The sequence below is a fragment of the Vombatus ursinus genome, unplaced genomic scaffold (assembly GCF_900497805.2).
Source record: "Vombatus ursinus unplaced genomic scaffold, bare-nosed wombat genome assembly UNPS02014775.1, whole genome shotgun sequence".
Taxonomy (NCBI): Eukaryota; Metazoa; Chordata; class Mammalia; order Diprotodontia; family Vombatidae; genus Vombatus; species Vombatus ursinus.
The window spans coordinates 8532295-8548880 of NW_020954553.1; the positions used below are offsets into that span (position 1 = coordinate 8532295).

Sequence of the window (16586 nt, forward strand, 5' to 3'; positions counted from 1 at the left end):
TCCCGGCTCTGACATCCTGTGTCCTCAGGGCCCTCCCGGCTCTGACAGTCTATGTTCTAAAGTCCCTCCCAGCTCTGACATCCTGTGTTCTAAGGTCCCTCCTGGCTCTGACATCCTGTGTTCCGAGGCCCCTCTTGGCTCTGACATGCCATGTATGGTTCCTGTGACTCACAGAGACAGTCACCAGCGTGGACGGTCCCATTTGACCCTATCCGGGGGGAGTGCATAGATAGAACTAGAGCCCAGAGCTGCCTCTCCTCTGAGGACTCCCCCGCCCTGGCCCCCCCTGCTGCTCCCTGACACCCCCTCTCTCTGGCCTAGAGTCTGGAGCTCTCAGGCGCCCCCTCTGTGCCCCTTATGATCGGCTGCGCTGTCTCCTGCATGGCCCTGCTCACCCTTCTTGCCATCTATGCTGCCTTTTGGAGGTGGGTGCATGCATGTGAGGGCCGAGGCACAGTGGGCACGTGGGTTCAAGGGTGAGGGAGGGAGGCGGCTGGGGGGCTGAGATAAAGGCCACGTAGCCTTGCCCCTGTCAGGTGAAAGAATCCTGGAATATGGAGTCTAGAACCCTGGGTTCTAGATCCTAGTTCTGGCACATAACAACTGTGTGACCTTAGGCAAGTCCCTTCCCCTCTCAGGGCCTCAGCTTCCTCCTCTGTGAAATGGGCATAGTAATGCTGGGGCTGCCTACAGGGTTGCTGTAAAGCACTGTAGGCATGTGAGTGCTGGTAAGGACCGGCAGGACCACCCCAGGTACACTCTGGGGCCAGGTGGTGACCGTGTCTGTGCCCCACCCAAGTGGGCAGGGGGAGCCCCAGCCCCTCTGGAGTGGGCACCTCTTCCCATGCCTCTTCTGCCCCCCCCAGATTCATCAAGTCCGAGCGCTCCATCATCCTTCTGAATTTCTGCGTCTCCATCCTGGCTTCCAACGTGCTCATCCTGGTGGGGCAGTCCCAAATTTTAAGCAAGGCAGGTGTCGGGGGGCCTTGGGGGCAGAATCCTCTTCTACTGGTGTCTCTGCGCACACGTGGGGGGCTGTGTCAGGACGCGAGTGTGTGTGTGTGTGTGTGTCTACACGCCGGTTAGTCCAGGCGTGCTTGCCTCCCCCCCCGTGACAGCGAGGCTTTGAGTCTGTCCCTGGAGCTGCATCGCAGCGTGGGTGGTCTCCCCGCCTCTCCCGGCTGCCTGTGCGTGTCACCAGGCCTGCGTCGTGCTGTGTGTGGGCGCTGGAACTTGGGGGCGCTCCGTGAGGCTTTGGCGCCGCTGCGAAGAGGGAGGGATGGGACCCGGCACCTTCACGCTCCGCAGGCGCCTGGAGCAGCTGCCAGGTGGCTGTGCCCACTCCGTTTGAGAACACAGCAGAGACAAGGACAGGCAGCACAGACGTGAGAGGGGCATTCCATTTGGAGTCAAGGGGCCTGTGTTCAAATCCTAGCTCTGCTCCTTGCTAGCTGTAGCACCCTACCTGTAAGTGACAAGGGTTCCGGATGTGGAATCAAGTGATCCCTGCCTCCAACACTCACTAGCTTGGTGACCACGGGCCAATTGTTTAACCTTCTCGAGCCTCAGTTTCCCCGTGTGTTAAATGAAGGAGAATGGTCTTTCTGGTCCCCGTGATGGCGTGACCTTGCTGGCCACCCGGCCCGGCATCCGTCACACCAGCCGAGGCAGGGGCAGAGGCTCGCCTCCACTGAGAGAGGGACCAGCTGGGGGAACAGGTGCCTCCCTCCTGTTCCAGGGTGTCTGCACTATGACAGCAGCATTCCTTCATTTCTTCTTCCTCTCCTCCTTCTGCTGGGTGCTCACCGAGGCCTGGCAGTCCTACCTGTCCGTCATCGGCCGCATCCGGACGCGCCTCGTCCGCAAGCGCTTCCTGTGCCTGGGGTGGGGTGAGTGGGGCCAGGGGGAGGCCGCCTGAGGGGATTCCACCCCAGGACCCATGGGCCCTGGGGGCCCTGAGGACCCACCTGCGCTTCACCCCTTCCGCCTGTGTGACCTCGGGCAAACGCTCCATGTCTGGGCCTCAGCTCCTGGCCTATGATAGAAGGCGGGAGTAGGTGACCTTTGAGGTCCCATCTGGCCCCACATCTGATATCCTGGGATCTCCAAGAGAAATGGAGGCTGGGCAGGCAGGTGGGTGGGGGCACTGAGCTGGGTGGGTCATTTGGTCAGAATAAGAGCTGGGGAAGCCCGGGAAAGGTGCCTGAGCTGGGAGTCAGGAGGCTTGAGTTCCAATCTCAGCATTGGCTTGTTGTGACCTTGGGGGCCCCTTTCTGGGCCTCTGCCTCCCAGAGGGCCATGGTGAGGGAAGGAAAGGCCAGGAGCTCATGACTGTCATTATCATCCCAGCCCCTGGCCCCAGCTTCCTCAGGTGTTGCTGACCGACTGTGCTGGAACTTGAGCTTAGGACCAAGAAGGAGAGCAGATGGGGCCATGGGAGTCACCCCACCAGGCTGAGAGTCAGGAGAACCCAGTTCAAATCCTAGCTCTTCTCCTAACTCATCGTTATCACCTTTGGGGCCTCAGTTTCCCCATCTGTAAAATGGCCCTCTGATTGCTAACATTCTGTCTTTCTCTGCACCTGGAGGCAGGGGGAGGCTCCTTTCTCCCTTCCTCTCTCCTGCCTCCTGACCTCCCTCTTTCCCCAGGTTTGCCGGCCCTGGTGGTGGCTGTGTCCGTTGGCTTCACCCGGACGAAAGGCTATGGCACGGCCAGCTAGTACGTGAGACGCTCAGAGAAGGGGGGTGGGTGTGTGCTTGAACCCGGGGCTGGGTAGGGGGGCAGGTGTGAAGTATCGGGTTCTTTGGGGAGAGGGGAGGATCATTTATTAAACAATCACTGTGTGCTAGTTCCCCACTAAGTGCTGGGGATACAAAGAATGAAACAGTTCCTGCCCTCACAGAGCTTACAGTCTAGGCGAGGACACGTGCACATATACAAACATATACCCACATGTGGACAAAATGAAGACAGGATAGCTCGGGGGGTAGGGTCAGAGCAGGAAAGCCTTCATGGGGGGTCCTCGCCCCGAGGCTTGAAGGAAACCAGGGGTTCCAAGAGTGGGAGGTGAGCCCTGGCCCAGGAGGCAGCTAGACCTGGATTCTGGTTACAAGTCTGCTTTGAGCTCACTAGGTGACATAGGGCAAGCCCCTCCCTCTCTCCATACTTCAGTTTCCCCTAACGTACAAGGAGGGGGGTAGACTTGATCTCTAGGATGCCCCTTAGCAGCAAAGTTCTATGATAGTGTCTCAGAGGTTTGAGATGTATGAAATACCATACAGATGTGAAATTGGGGCTGCGAGTGAGTGACGGGACGTGGTGTAGGGGCTTGGTCATGTGGGGTGGTTTGGCTGAGTGGGGACCAGAATGGGGTAGGGGAAGAGAGGGTGTGAGGAGCTCCATCTCCCTAGGCCTCAGTTTACCTCTATGTAATAAACTTCCACCTCTGACCATCTGTGTTCTGTGTCACAGCTGCTGGCTGTCCCTGGAAGGGGGGCTCCTCTATGCCTTCGTGGGCCCCGCAGCGGTCATCGTCCTGGTAGGTGCTCCTTGCCTCGGGTCTCTCCAGCGTCCTTGGGTGGGGCTCTGGGCATTGGGAGGGAGAGGATCTCCTTCCCCACCTGCTTCATGCCCCCCCCCCCCCCGGCACGGAAGGCACCTTGCGATCCCCTCTGTCCTCCCTTCCTCCCTGCTGTTTCTCAGGTGAACATGCTCATTGGAATCATCGTCTTTAACAAGCTCATGACCCGGGATGGAATTTCAGACAAGTCCAAGAAGCAGCGCGCTGCGTAAGCTAGACTCTGGGGTCCTGGGACCTGCCTTCTCCTGCCCACCACCATCCCCACCGATCCCTGGGGACTGCTGGCCCCTGTTCCTGGCATTAGGGGGTATCGAGGGGTGTCCCCAGGGGACCTGAGCTGTGAAGAGCCTCCCGCACACCCACGGGCCTACGGCCATCAACGTATGCACACACACAGAGTTCAAGAGGGAAGGAGGGCAGGAGTGAAGCAATCGTCCCGACAACCTGAGATCGGGAGACCTGGGTTCAGATCCTAGTTCCCAAAGCTTTGAACTAGGAGACCTTCTTTTGGCCTCAGTTTCCTCATCTGTAAAGTGGGGCTAACGGCACTCTGTACCACCTACCTAGCCCTACCTTGGGCTTCTTCAAGGCGAGCGCTTTTGCACGGTCTAGGAACGTAGGCAGTTGTGGTGACGACCGGGGCCGTGGCCTTGCCCACACTAACCGGGCTCTTTCTTTCTCTCGTCTGCCCTTCCCCTCCCCCCCGCCCCGGGGGTGGCTCTGCCTCCGTCTCTCCCTGGTTTTCCGTCCGTCCCTCTCCTCCCCTGTGTCTGTGCCCCCCCCAAGCCCGCAGCGGCTCCCCTGTGCCAGCCTCCTCCTCCTCCCCTGCTCGGCCTGTGGAATGGTCCCCAGCCCCCTGCTCAGCTCGGTCACAGCCAGGAACGCCATGTTAGTCCTGCCCCACGGGCGGGGGTGGGTGGGGAGAGGGGGGATTGGGCGGAGGGTGGGGAAGCGGGGGCACTCAGGGACCTCCAGGGCTCCCAGGTGCCCCTTCCCGGAGAAGGGAACCCGCAGAACAGGCACCTCCCCCTCCCTCCAGCCTGTCCTGTCTCCTTGGTCTAAAACCTGAGAACCAAAGACTCTTGGGGCTGCCATTTGGAGTCCGAGGACCTGGGTTTGGATCCCGGCTCTTACTTCTGTGTGTCCTTAGACAATTCACTTCCCTTACCCCGATCTCAGTTTTCTTCTCCTTTAAAACAAAAGGGAGGTGGGTTGGCCTCATGGATCTCTAAAGCCCCTTCGTACCCTCAATCCTTTGAAAACTATAGAAGGGGCCCTCAGAGGGTAACCCATACTTAAGCAGAAACCCCTCTTGCATCACCTTTGGCAAGTAAGTGGTCAGTTCCATCTCTGCTTGAAGACCTCCAGTAACAGAGAACTCACTACCTCCCAGAAGGCAGCCCATTCTGTTTTGAGATACAGAAGCAAAGTCCTGTCTGCACCTTGTACCCACGGCTTCTAGTGCCTTCTGGGGCTGAAGGGAGCAAGAGTCCGCCCTATCTTCCTCAAGACAGCCTTCCACATACTTAAAGACTAGTGTAACCCCCCTCCCACAGACCCCCACTTTTCTTATCTAAGTCAAACACACCTAGTTCTTTCTATTTATCTTCCTGGGATGGGCTTTCCAGGCCCTTCAACATCTTCAGCTTGTCAGTGTCTCACTCATGATGCTGTGAGCCCAGACAGACCTCTGGTCTGACCCTTGCCATCCTCATGGCACCTGCCACAGGCAGTGACCACTAATGCCAGTGCTGGGAGTGGCCGGGTAGAAGTGGGGGTATGAGTGGGTCCCTCCCTGAGCCCTGCCCTGGGATCTTGCCAGCCATTCTCCTTCTTCCCCTTGGGCATGGGGGGCCCTCAGTGCTTCTTCTCCCCCCTCCTCTGTCCCCCTCAGCCCTGGGGCAGGGAGAGGGAAGGGAAATGAGTCAGGCAGTGGGGCAAGGGCATCCAATGAGGCCAGGACTGATGGAGTCCTTGGGCATCCTGGTGCTCAGTGGCCAGGGATGCACCCGCAGTCTGGGGAGGGAGTGGTACATGTGTTTGAGAGCACTCTCTTCATCTTGTCTCTGCCTTTCTTTCAATCTCAGAGTTTCTTTCTGTCTCTCTGTCTGTCTCTTTCTTTCTCTCTGTCTCTGTCTCCGTCACACACATGCACACGCACAAGCACACACACACACACACACACACACACCCCTTCTGTATCTGTCCCATTCACAACGGCTCCCCTTCTTTGCACTCGTCCCTTCCCTGGGTCCCCCTCTGTGGACGCATGTCCACTCGCTTCTCTTTTCTCTCCGGAGTCTCTCTCCGGGAGGCCACACAGTATGATGAGAAAGGGATGGCTTCGAAGTCAAGACCTTTGTTCAAATCTTGTCTCTGATCCTTAATGCCCGTGACTTGGGACAGGGCGCTTAACTTCCCCGTGCCTCAGTTTATCGTTCTGTACAATGAGAGTGCTGAACCTCCCAAGGTCTTTTCTAGCTCCATCGTCCCGTGGTCTCTCTGTTTGTCCCTGGATCTCTCTGTTTTGGGTCTTTCTGTCTCTGCTTTTCTCTTCTTTGTCTCTCTCTGACTCTGGGCCTGAGTGCCTCAGCTGCCTCCTTCGTCCCCTGTGGTCTTGGAGGGTCCCTGCAGCTTGAGCCCCGATCTCCTGCCCTCTGGCCCAGGAGGAGTGTGGGTGTGCGGAGGGGCTGACGTGCCCACTTGTGCGTCCCTCTCCTCCCTGCAGGGCCTCGCTCTGGAGCTCCTGCGTGGTGCTGCCTCTGCTCGCCCTCACCTGGATGTCCGCTGTCCTGGCCATGACCGACCGACGCTCCATCCTCTTCCAGGTCCTCTTTGCCGTCTTCAACTCTGTCCAAGGTTTCGTCATCATCGCCGTCCACTGCTTTCTTCGAAGAGAGGTGGGAACGCCGATCCTGTTGCCAGGGCCCAGACTCCCAGGGGCCTCTGCCCCTTGCAGTCTTTTTCTCTGAATGCCCACCCCACTGTGCAGAGGGAGAGGGCGAGGACCAGGGAGGAGAGGGGTCTGGCCCTGAGGTCACAGAGAATATTGGAGATGGGTGCTGGACACAGGGACCCCCACCTGCCAGGCTAGGTTCACCCCACTGGGCAGAGCTCAGTCCTTCCCATTTTCCCCTGTGTCTTTGGAGCTCTGTGAGGCTCAGGCAGCAAATGGGGGAGAGCAGAGGAGCACAGCTCCTCTCCATAGGGTTGAGAGCTCTGTGTCTGCTCTTGTGGTAGATGAAGGGCAGCTAGGTGGCACAGCAGATAGAGCACTGGGCTGGGAATCAGGAAGACCTGAGTTCAAATCCAGCCTCAGACACTTACTGGCTGTGTGACTCTGGGCAAGTCATTTAACTCTGTGTGTCTCATGTGTAAAATGAGCCGGAGAAGGAATGGCAAATCACTCCAGTATCTTTGCCAAGAAAACACCAAATGGGGTCATGAAGAGTCGGATATGACAGAAATGATTTAACAACAGAGAGTCACAATCTGGGTCTCCTTCCTGGACACTTGTCCAGTTTTGTTCTGTGGGGCTCCCCAAGCTCCACAAACTCCTAACCCAGTATCTCCCTGTCCCCAACCCCAGTCTTTCTGTGCCTCTCCAGTGGCATCTCTCTCTCTCCCTCTTCCTCCCTCCCCCTCTCCCTTCTCTCCCTCTCCATATCTCCCTCCATCTCTCTCTCTCTCTCTCCCTCTCCCTCTCTCTCCCTCTGTCTTTCTCCATCTCTCTCTCTCTCTCTCTCTCTCTCTCTCTCTCTCTCTCTCTCTCTCTCTCTCTCTCTCTTTCTTTCTCTCTCTCTCTCTCTCTCTCTCTCTCTCTCTCTCTCTCTCTCTTTCTCTCTCTCTCTCCCTCTCTCCCTCCCTCTCTCTCTCTCTTTCTGCATCTCTCCCATCTCACCTTTCCCATTCTGATCCAGCTTCTGGATATCTCCTGTCCAATCCCTGTGTCTCTCCCCCATTTAAGCCTCCCCTCATCTATCTCTGCTGTCTCCCTTGATCCACAAGTCTTTTATCTGTTCTTATCCAACCTTATCTCTGTCTCTTCAGAGTGGAACCAGAGGTTCTGTTTTGCGTGAGTGTGGGCAGGTCACGCCCAGGGGAGTGTGAGGAGGGAGGGTCAGGCTGGGAAGTATCTGGGATGGTGAGTAACTCTCTCTGGGAGGAGAGAGGACCTGAGTTGGACCAGAGTGCTTGGGTAGCTCCCACCATTCAGGGGGACTACCTCTGTGGTAGAGTGTGCCTAGGACCCAGTGACCAGTCATGGTCTAAGACCGATCAGGCTCCCTGTGGGCTTTCTGCTGGGTCCAGGAGGGCCCATGCCCAGTGAGTACTTCTTGCCTGGCCTAGGTGCAAGATGTGGTGAAATGCCAGATTGGGGTTTGCAAGAGCCAGGAGAATGAGAACTCCCCTGGGTCCTGTAAGAATGGGCAGATCCAGGTCATGGTGAGTGATTTGGGCAGGGCAGGGCACATGGGCACCCCTGGGAGGGTGGCTGGGGCCCATCCCCGCTCCTCATGTCCCTCTCCAGCATCTCCACTTCCCCTCACATCATGTCACCTCCAGGGTTGACCTTGGGGAAGACTGAGAGCTGTGTAGACGGGGCTTGCTCCTTGACTTCAGGGGTTGGGGGAAATGATGGAAGAAAGGGTTTGGGCCCGACTGAAGCTTGAGAGTAGCCTCATGGTGTGAGAGGCTGAGTGCGGAGAGCTGGCTTCTCCTCTTGCCCTCGCCATTAATTAATTCACTGGTAACTTTGGGCAGGGCGTGCCTCCCTTCTGGGCCTCACTTTCCCTGTCTGTAAAAAGAAGGGGTTCAATTTGGTCTCTGAGGTGCTTCCTGCCTCCGGTTTCTCTATTTTAGGGTGACCGCCCTGTTTAGCTTCCTTCCACCAAGCTTTGGGGAATGGAAGAAGGGGAGGTCTAGGGGTGGAGGAGGAGAGCCTCTTCCTTCCACTGCCCCTTTTATCCCTTCCCCTCCCTCCTTTCCAACCCCCTCTCCCTCTCTGCCTATAGACAGATTTTGAAAAGGATGTGGACTTGGCGTGTCAGACAGGTGAGAGTGGTGAGACCCCAGCTGGGGAGGGGAGAAGGGGAGGGGGGCCTGGGTGGGGAAGGGGAGGCCTTTGCTAACACCCTGGGCGTGGAGGGGTCCTCTCTCTGGGCCTCGAGGCTGTGAGGTCTAGTGATGACTTGGCTATTCTGCCCAGGAATCTTTGAAGGTACCAACACTGCCCAGGAAGAGGGGTGGGGACCCACTTTGGGTGGGAAGGATGCATACGCAATACGTGGGGGAGGGAAGGAGAAGGAAGAGTGTGTACGTGTGTGAGGGAGTGAGGGGAGGGGGATAGTGGGCATCTGGTAGCGTTACTGTGATCTTATCAGAAGGTGGCCTGACCTGGGATCTGGTCCTGGCTCTGCCGCTGAATTATTCTGTGACTCTTCCCTGAGCCTCACAGTAGGTGGTCTGTAAGACCCCTTCTATCTGTGACAGTCTGTGACTCCAGGGTCCCTCCCTCTGTTCTGAGACCCTGACACAGTGCCTGGACCTACGGTCAGTTAGGCAGGCAGGAGCTAAGCTCGCTCTTCCACTGTGGGTACCAGACCCCTCCCAGGTCTGCCCTGGGAGTGGGCTTTGGGGGAGGGGTGGAGGCGGGCATGGTGCCCTTTGGCATTCCTGAACCCACATCCTTTTCCCCCCCCCCCCCCGTTTGCCCCCCGCCCGTTCTGTTCAAGGAAGTCAACACGTGCAACCCCTCCACCATCACGGCCACGCTGTCCCGCCTGTCGCTGGATGAGGACGAGGACTCCAAGCCTTGCCTCATGGGCACGGAGAGCGGGCTGAACTTCTCTCCGCTGCCAGGCAACATCTTAGTGCCAATGCCAGTGCCCTCTCCCGGAGTAGGCGAGCCCCCCCACCCCCATGATACCAACCCCGTGTACGTGTGTGGGGAGAGCAGCCTCAGGCAGCTGGACTATACCTGGCTGCGGTCTGGGGACCCCGGGAGCGAGGGAGAGTACACGGTGCTGCCCCGGAGGACTCTCAGCCTCCAGCCTGGTGGCCGGGAGGAGGCCAAGCGGGCAAGGCCCGAGGGCACCCCCCGTCGTGGGGGGGAAGGGGCTGTCTCAGACAGAGGGCTACCCCAGCTTCCTGTCCGTGGACCATCTGGGCCTGGGCCCAGCCTATGGAACTCTGCAGAACCCCTATGGGGTGCCCTTCCAGCCCCCGCCCCCGGCTCCGTCCAGTGCTCGCCAGGGTCCCGCCCCTGAGCCCGGCGAACGCAGCCGCACCATGCCCCGGACCGTGCCGGGCTCCGCCATGAAGCTGGGCTCTCTGGAGGTAAGGAGGCTGTTGGAGAGGGAGGGGCAGGAGCACCCCCAGTCCTGTGTGTCCAGCTGGGCCCTGCCAGCCCCTGTCGCTGGGGAGAACTGCTAAGCTCAGGGACTGGCTTCCGTTTGCCTTTTGGGCTAGGGTCTTTCCTGTTTATCCCAAGTTTTCCAGCCTCCCGCAGATCCTTCAATTCTACTTAGTAACCCTCTCCCACGTGCAGAGAACTGTGTTCTGAGCTGGCGGGAATACAAAGTTTAGGAGAGATCCAGGCCCTGCCCTCATGGACCTCAGCATCTAGTGATTCATGGTAATTCACACCCGGATAAAAGGGCAAGGGGCAAATGAAGCAAAATCCAGGGTGAGGAGGTTAGTGTTTAGTCACAGGGGAACCGGAAGGGTGAGGAAATCAGGGAAGGCTTCCTGGAGTAGGCAGCATTTGGATTGGGCCTTAAGAAGACGGGTAGGAATTCAAAAGGCAAGAGGGGCATAGACAAGGAATAGGGACCAGTGTGAGCCAGTACACAGAATCATGAGAACAGATGTTGAAGGGAAAGAAAAGAATTCAGTTTGTCGGGAACATGGAGTGCATGGGAGAAGTACGAGAGAAGGCTGGAGGGGCAGAGTAACGGTAACTCGGTGAAGGCCTTGAATGTCAGGCAGAGGAGTCTGAACTTTGCTCTGTAGATGTTAGCGAACCTTCGACGATTTCTGAGCAGAGAAGTGATGTAACCAAGAGAGTTATTCACAGAGATTATTCCGGCCAAGTGCAGCAGATGGATTGGGGGGGGGAGGATGGAGGTGGGAAGACGTGATAGGAGGCTGTCACAGTCATCCCAGAGCCTGCAAATGAGGGCCTCTGTTATACGAGGGTGGGAGTAGAGATGAGGGCATGGGTTCTAGAGAGCACGCAAAGGTGGAAACCCCAAGACAGGACACGAGGTGAGGGAGAGGAGAGAATCACAAATAACATCGGGGATCGCCTGGGGAAATGGTGACAGAGATTCGAGAAACAGAAAAACAAGTTTAAGGGAAAGCTCTCTGCCGGCCCTGACTTAGCACCCCAGTTTAGATGATGGCCTCCCTGATTTTTGTGGGCTTGCCTCATCACCCCTAAAGTGAAGGCTTTTCTATCTGTAATCAAAGCTTGGTTTCTCCCTTAAACTCGAGGGGACTGATCCTGAGAAGTGTCAACAGGGTCCTTGGGCATGAACTTACTAATTGTTCTTCTCTAGCTCTGACTATATCCTGGATAATTGGGGGATGATTCTTTGGTCCATCTTTCCTTTCCTATTTCCAGTCTTCTGAAGCAGTCCATAGAGGAGCTGAAGTCTGGGAGTGGCGATGAAAGCTAGGTCTTAGAAAGGCTGAATTAGAGAGAGGGCCTGGGGAGACATTGAAAGAAGCCATTTTGATGGTCTAGGCAAGAGGCAACGAAGGCCTAGATTTGGGTGGGGGGCTTTGGGAGTGGAGAGGAGCCAGACAGAGAAGAGTGACATTTTGAAGGGAAAAAAGATCATAAGGACTTGGTGGCTGGTAAAGCAGGAAGGAAAGCTCAGAGGTGACGCTCAAGTTTTCGGTGCCATGAACAGATCCATATCTGTTCTAGTCGGGAGGACGGGCAGGTCCAAGACAGGGATGTAGATTTTTGGATTGGAATGTCCACTGGGATGCTCTGGGGCCTGGGAGTTTGGAAGTCACTTGCAAGGATAACTGAAGCCACGGGAGTGGATGAAATTGCCAAGGCAGAGAGTGGAGAGAAAGAAGGAAGAGAAGGAAAATGAATCATTGATTAACTGTAGAGAAGAAAGGTCTGACAGCTATGAGAAGAAGGGTATCATGGAAGGCAAGGGAATGGTATCCAGAAGGAGGAGGCAGTCCATATGGTCGGATGGTGTGGAACGGGGGAGAGAAGACAAAGAATGAGTAAAGGTCACTAGATCTGGTAACCGGGAGGTCACCAATGACCTTGAAGTGTTCCATTCACGTGCCAAGTGGGTGGGATGTAGCCAGATGAGATAAGCAAGGAGGGAGATGGAAGCCAAGATGTGATACATTGAACTGTGAGCCAGGAAGCCTGTACTCTCTCCCTGGAGGTCCACTCTTCTTCTTCCCAGGCCGGACTAGCCAATGGCTGAGGTTCCTTCAAGTTCTGAGATTCAATGACTTTGGGACCTGGACGCAGTGGGAATGAGTGGGGCAGACCCAGCCCGACCCAGCCCAGGGAGCTACTGGTTCTCAAAGTGTCGAGGCTAAGGGAGAGAGACAGACAGACAGACACACACACAGAGACACACACAGAGAGAGAGAGACAGAGACAGAGAGAGAGACACAGAGAGAGACAGAGAGAAAGAGAGAGACAGAGAGCACAAGCAAACAAACAAGCATGGGTTCTCAAGGCAGGAGCTAGTTTTTCTAGGATTATAAGATTCAGAGCTAGAAGTCTTTGTTGTTGTTCAGTCGTTTCAGACTTATCTGACTCTCTGTGACCCCATTTGGGGTTTTCTTGGCAGAGGTACTGGAGTGGTTTGTCGTTTCCTTCTCCAGCTCATTTTACAGATGAGGAACTGAGGTAGATAGGATGAAGTGACTTGCTCAAGAACACACAGCTAGGAAGTATCAGAAGCCAGATTTGAACTCAGATATTCCTGACTCCAGGCCCGGCGCTCTATCTGCTGTGCCACCCAGCTTCCCTAGAGAAATCCTGGAGATAGTCTAGTCTAACCCCTTCAGCTTGGCAGATCCTCATCTGGGCCTGGCCCAGGGAAGGGACTTGCCCAAGCTGTCTTGGAAGGAAGGAGCAGAGTCAGCATTCAAACCCAGGTCATCTGATTTCAGATCTTTTGTCCTTTTCAGTTACATCATCCAAGCCAATCCAACAGTCAGTCAATCCACAAGCATCTCTTAAGGGCTTACTGTTTACCAGGCGCCATTCTAAATTCTGGGAGATATAAGGAAAAAGCAAAGATAGTCCCTGCCCTTAGGGAGCAGGCATGAAAATGGGGGTGGGGTGGGATGTCCCTAGCCCACAGAAGGCATCCCCATGACTCCTTCCCTTTTGTCCTTTGGGCCCAATGACACATCTTCTCAGCACACACACACACACACACACACACACACACACACACACACACACACTAAATACAGAGTAGCTAGAAGGCAGCCTTGGTGGGGATGGCACCAGCAGCCAGGGAGAACAGGAAAGACCTCCTGGAGGAGGTGACTCTTGAGTTGAGTCTAAAAGGAATCCAGGGCTTCTAAGAGGCATTTATTAAGTACCTCCTGTATGCTTGACACCAGGGAAACAGTAATGAGTCCTTGCCTACTGGGATCTTACATCAACTATTTGTCTCCAAGAGAAGGGTGAGGTATGCCCAAGTTTGTTTTTGGACCAAGTTGAGGAAGAGATGGAAGATGTAGGAGAGAGAAATGTGAGTTGTGGGGAATGCTCATCGGGTCTGGCTTTGGCCTAGAGTGGAGACAGCTCTTCTTGGAGGCTTGGAGAGGAGGAGGAAAGAGGGGATGTAGAAACAGAGAAAGCTAGGATGAGGTGGAGCTGAGGGTGGGAGGAGCCCCTGCTGGCTGGCTTCTGTGGCGCCACCTCTCCTCCTACGTGTCTCTTGGTGTGTCCTTTTGTGTGCACGTGTATGTCCCGTGTGTGGTGAGCTGGAAGGGATTGGTTGGCCTGTAGGCCTTGTGGGGAGTTGGGTCTGAACTGTGCATGTGAGTGATGCCCTTGTGGCCACTGCCCCCATCACCCATTTGATTCTGTTACTCAACTGGGGTCTTCCATAAGCTTGGAGCAGTCAGCTCTCTGTGCTCCCTTCCCAACCCCGGGAGATGCCCAGGGCCAGCTGTGTGCTCTTCCTGCCAGAGGCTTCCCCCTGGCACTAAGGATCCTGTCCCCATAGCTCTGGGCAACCCAGGTGGACGTAAGGTACCCTTGGTTGCCTGACACCAGATCTCACCCCCGGAAGTCCTTGTCTTCACTCCCAATCATGTACTAAAACAGTTTTTTTCTCCGTCCCCTCCTCCCAACTCCCCCTTTCCCCCCAACAACCCCAGCGGAAAAAGTTACGCTATTCAGACCTGGATTTTGAGGTAAGAGCTGCGGAGGGAAGGGGGCTGTGCTTATTTGGGTGTTTGGGGGGAACCTCCCTTATGCTCCATAGCTTGGCCCCCTAGGACACCCCCTGCCCCAGCCCTGGGGAGAAAAGAACTAGAACATGATTTAGAACCTGGGCTCCAGGTACCAAAGGGCACCATTTTGGTAGGACCCATCAGACATCACCAAGACCTTTCTTTGGCAAGAGGGGAATAGGGGGCTCTTCCAGGAAATGGTGGAAAGGGGGGTGACCCATTCTTTCAGACTGGATCCCTATCCCCTAGTCATATAAGCCACTGCTGGAGGGGATGGCTTCAGGGCCGCATCTGGACCTGTTTCCCACTAGCTATGTAGCTGAGAGGGTTCAGAGCAAGGCGTGCAGGGGGATGGGGAAGACAGGTGGCTGTGGGGGTGATGGGAGCAACATCCCCGCCTGAGTCTCCCCCTCTCCCCCAGAAGGTGATGCACACACGGAAGCGACATTCAGAGCTCTACCACGAGCTGAATCAGAAGTTCCACACCTTTGATCGCTATCGGGGCCCGACCTCAGGCAAGGTGAGAGGTAGCCGGATAGATCTTTTTTTTTTTTTTGAACTTTGATAGCATTTTATGTTTTTCCAATTACATGTAAAGAAAGTTTTTAACACTCACTTTTATAAGATTTTGAGTTCCAGACTTTTTTCTCCCTCCCTCCCTCCCCCCTCCCCAAGACAGCAAGCAATCTGATATAGATTATACATGTACAAAGGCCAGATATGTCTTAAAGCACCCGAACTATCACCTGGAGTCAGAGGATCTGGGTTCAAATTCAGCTCAGGAAAGTCTTTTCGGCCTCAGCTTCCCCCGATCTTCCTGCTTCTAAGCATTAGGATGCTTTGGCTCGCCCTGGGCACCCCCTGATCCCCCATGATGTGACAGTGGGTGATAGCTGGGCATTCCATGGGCATGGGTGGGCAGGTGGAGGCCCTGACTTGACTCCCTCCCTCCCCTCTGCAGAGAGAAAAGCGATGGAGTGTATCATCGGGCGGGGCTGAACGCAGCGTTTCCACTGTAAGTGATGGTCCTGGGGCCAGGCCGGGGAGTTCTGGTCTGGGAAGGATTAATGTCGACGCTGGTATCTAATCTGGGTCCAGGGCTCCCCTTCCCCAGTCAGACACTACAACACCACCTTCTGGAGCACCCAGAATGATCCAGGACCCCGCTGCCCTTGGCTCTCAGAGTTCTTAGACCAAAGGGGAACGAGGTCATGGGGGTAGAGTGATGGGTTGCATTTGGGGGGCATGGTGCTCATTCTTTTCCCTCCTTAAAATCCATGAGAATTGCATTTCCTAGGCAAGGAGGCATGGGGGATGCTTAGTATGACATGGGTTAGGAGGAAGGGAAGGGAAGCTGGTTCCCTTGCTTGAGTCCCCACCGTGTAGCAGCTGTTCAAGCTAGGTGCTATGTGGGAGAGAGAGAAGCTTCATCTGTCCTTACCCCAAGGTGCTCCCCATCCAGATTGGGAGACAAGTTGTCAACATCTGGAACAATTCTAACAGTATCAGCAGTGTGGGAAAAGAGCCTGGGCCTGGGAGAGAGGAACCCTGGCTGCTGTTGACTGCCTGTGGAGTGTTTAAAGGAGGAGGTGGTGGTGTAATATCATCAGATTTCCCATCCTGATGTGCCTTGGAGATAGGCAGCCAGCTCCCAGTTAGTGCAATCAAGAAATCCTGTGAGGTGATCACATACATTCGGATTTGCACTGTTCAGGATTATCACTGGGTAAAATATGGTCATTGGTTCTAGCCCAGTGGAAAGATGCAGCACAAATTTGAAGAAGGTGACGCCATCACGGGATTCATTATTCTCACCAGTCAGGACCTAGACTTCCTCATATGGGTAGAGTTCTGAATCTGCAGCCACTTGCTATCTGCATGGTCTTGGATGGGTCATTTCATCTCTCTGCGCCTCACTTTCCTCCTCTGTAAAATGAGGGTGGAGGGGGTCTGACTTGGTGACCTATAAGGTCCTTTCTGGCTCTGGTTCATTTGGTAGATGGGAAAAGAACTGACAGGTTGGGACCTGCCATGTTCTAAGGCCCCGTTCTAGGCCTGACATTCCATGTTCTAAGGCCTCATTCCAGCTCTGATGCTCCAGGTTCTAAGATTCCCTTCCAGCTCTGTCACTATTTATTCTAAGGTCTCTTTTGCTTAGACTTTCTGTGTTCTAAGGCCTCATTCCAGCTCTGACATCCTGTGTTTTAAGGCCCTTCCTAGCTGTGTCACTATATATTTGAAGGTCTCTTTTGCTTTGACATTCTGTGTTCTAAGGCCCCATTTCAGCTCTGACATTCCATGTTCGAAGGCCTCTTCTAGCTGTGACACTCTAGGTTCTAAGATTCCTCCCAGCTTTGATGGTCTATGTTCTAAAGTTCTTCCCAACTCAGATATTCTCTATTCTAAATCCTGGACTAGAGATCTAAGAACTGTAATTAATCACTGACAGGAGAGAAAGGAGAGAGAGAGAGAGAGAGAGAGAGAGAGAGAGAGAGAGAGAGAGAGAGAGAGAGAGAGAGAGAGAGAAAGGAGAGAGAAA

General features: G+C 55.2%; 1 protein-coding gene across 1 annotated transcript in view; it reads left to right on the top strand.

The window, feature by feature from the left end:
* The window catches only part of ADGRB2 (adhesion G protein-coupled receptor B2), a 53856-nt gene that overhangs the window by 36042 nt on the left and 1228 nt on the right, over window positions 1-16586 (top strand). Inside the window, 15 exon segments of the mRNA XM_027864588.1 lie at window positions 322-425; window positions 867-969; window positions 1739-1889; window positions 2649-2718; window positions 3472-3538; window positions 3703-3788; window positions 4367-4468; window positions 6309-6480; window positions 7931-8026; window positions 8596-8632; window positions 9302-9687; window positions 9689-9919; window positions 13973-14008; window positions 14469-14567; window positions 15009-15062. Of these exon segments, the coding sequence (XP_027720389.1) occupies window positions 322-425; window positions 867-969; window positions 1739-1889; window positions 2649-2718; window positions 3472-3538; window positions 3703-3788; window positions 4367-4468; window positions 6309-6480; window positions 7931-8026; window positions 8596-8632; window positions 9302-9687; window positions 9689-9919; window positions 13973-14008; window positions 14469-14567; window positions 15009-15062 (1794 nt within the window).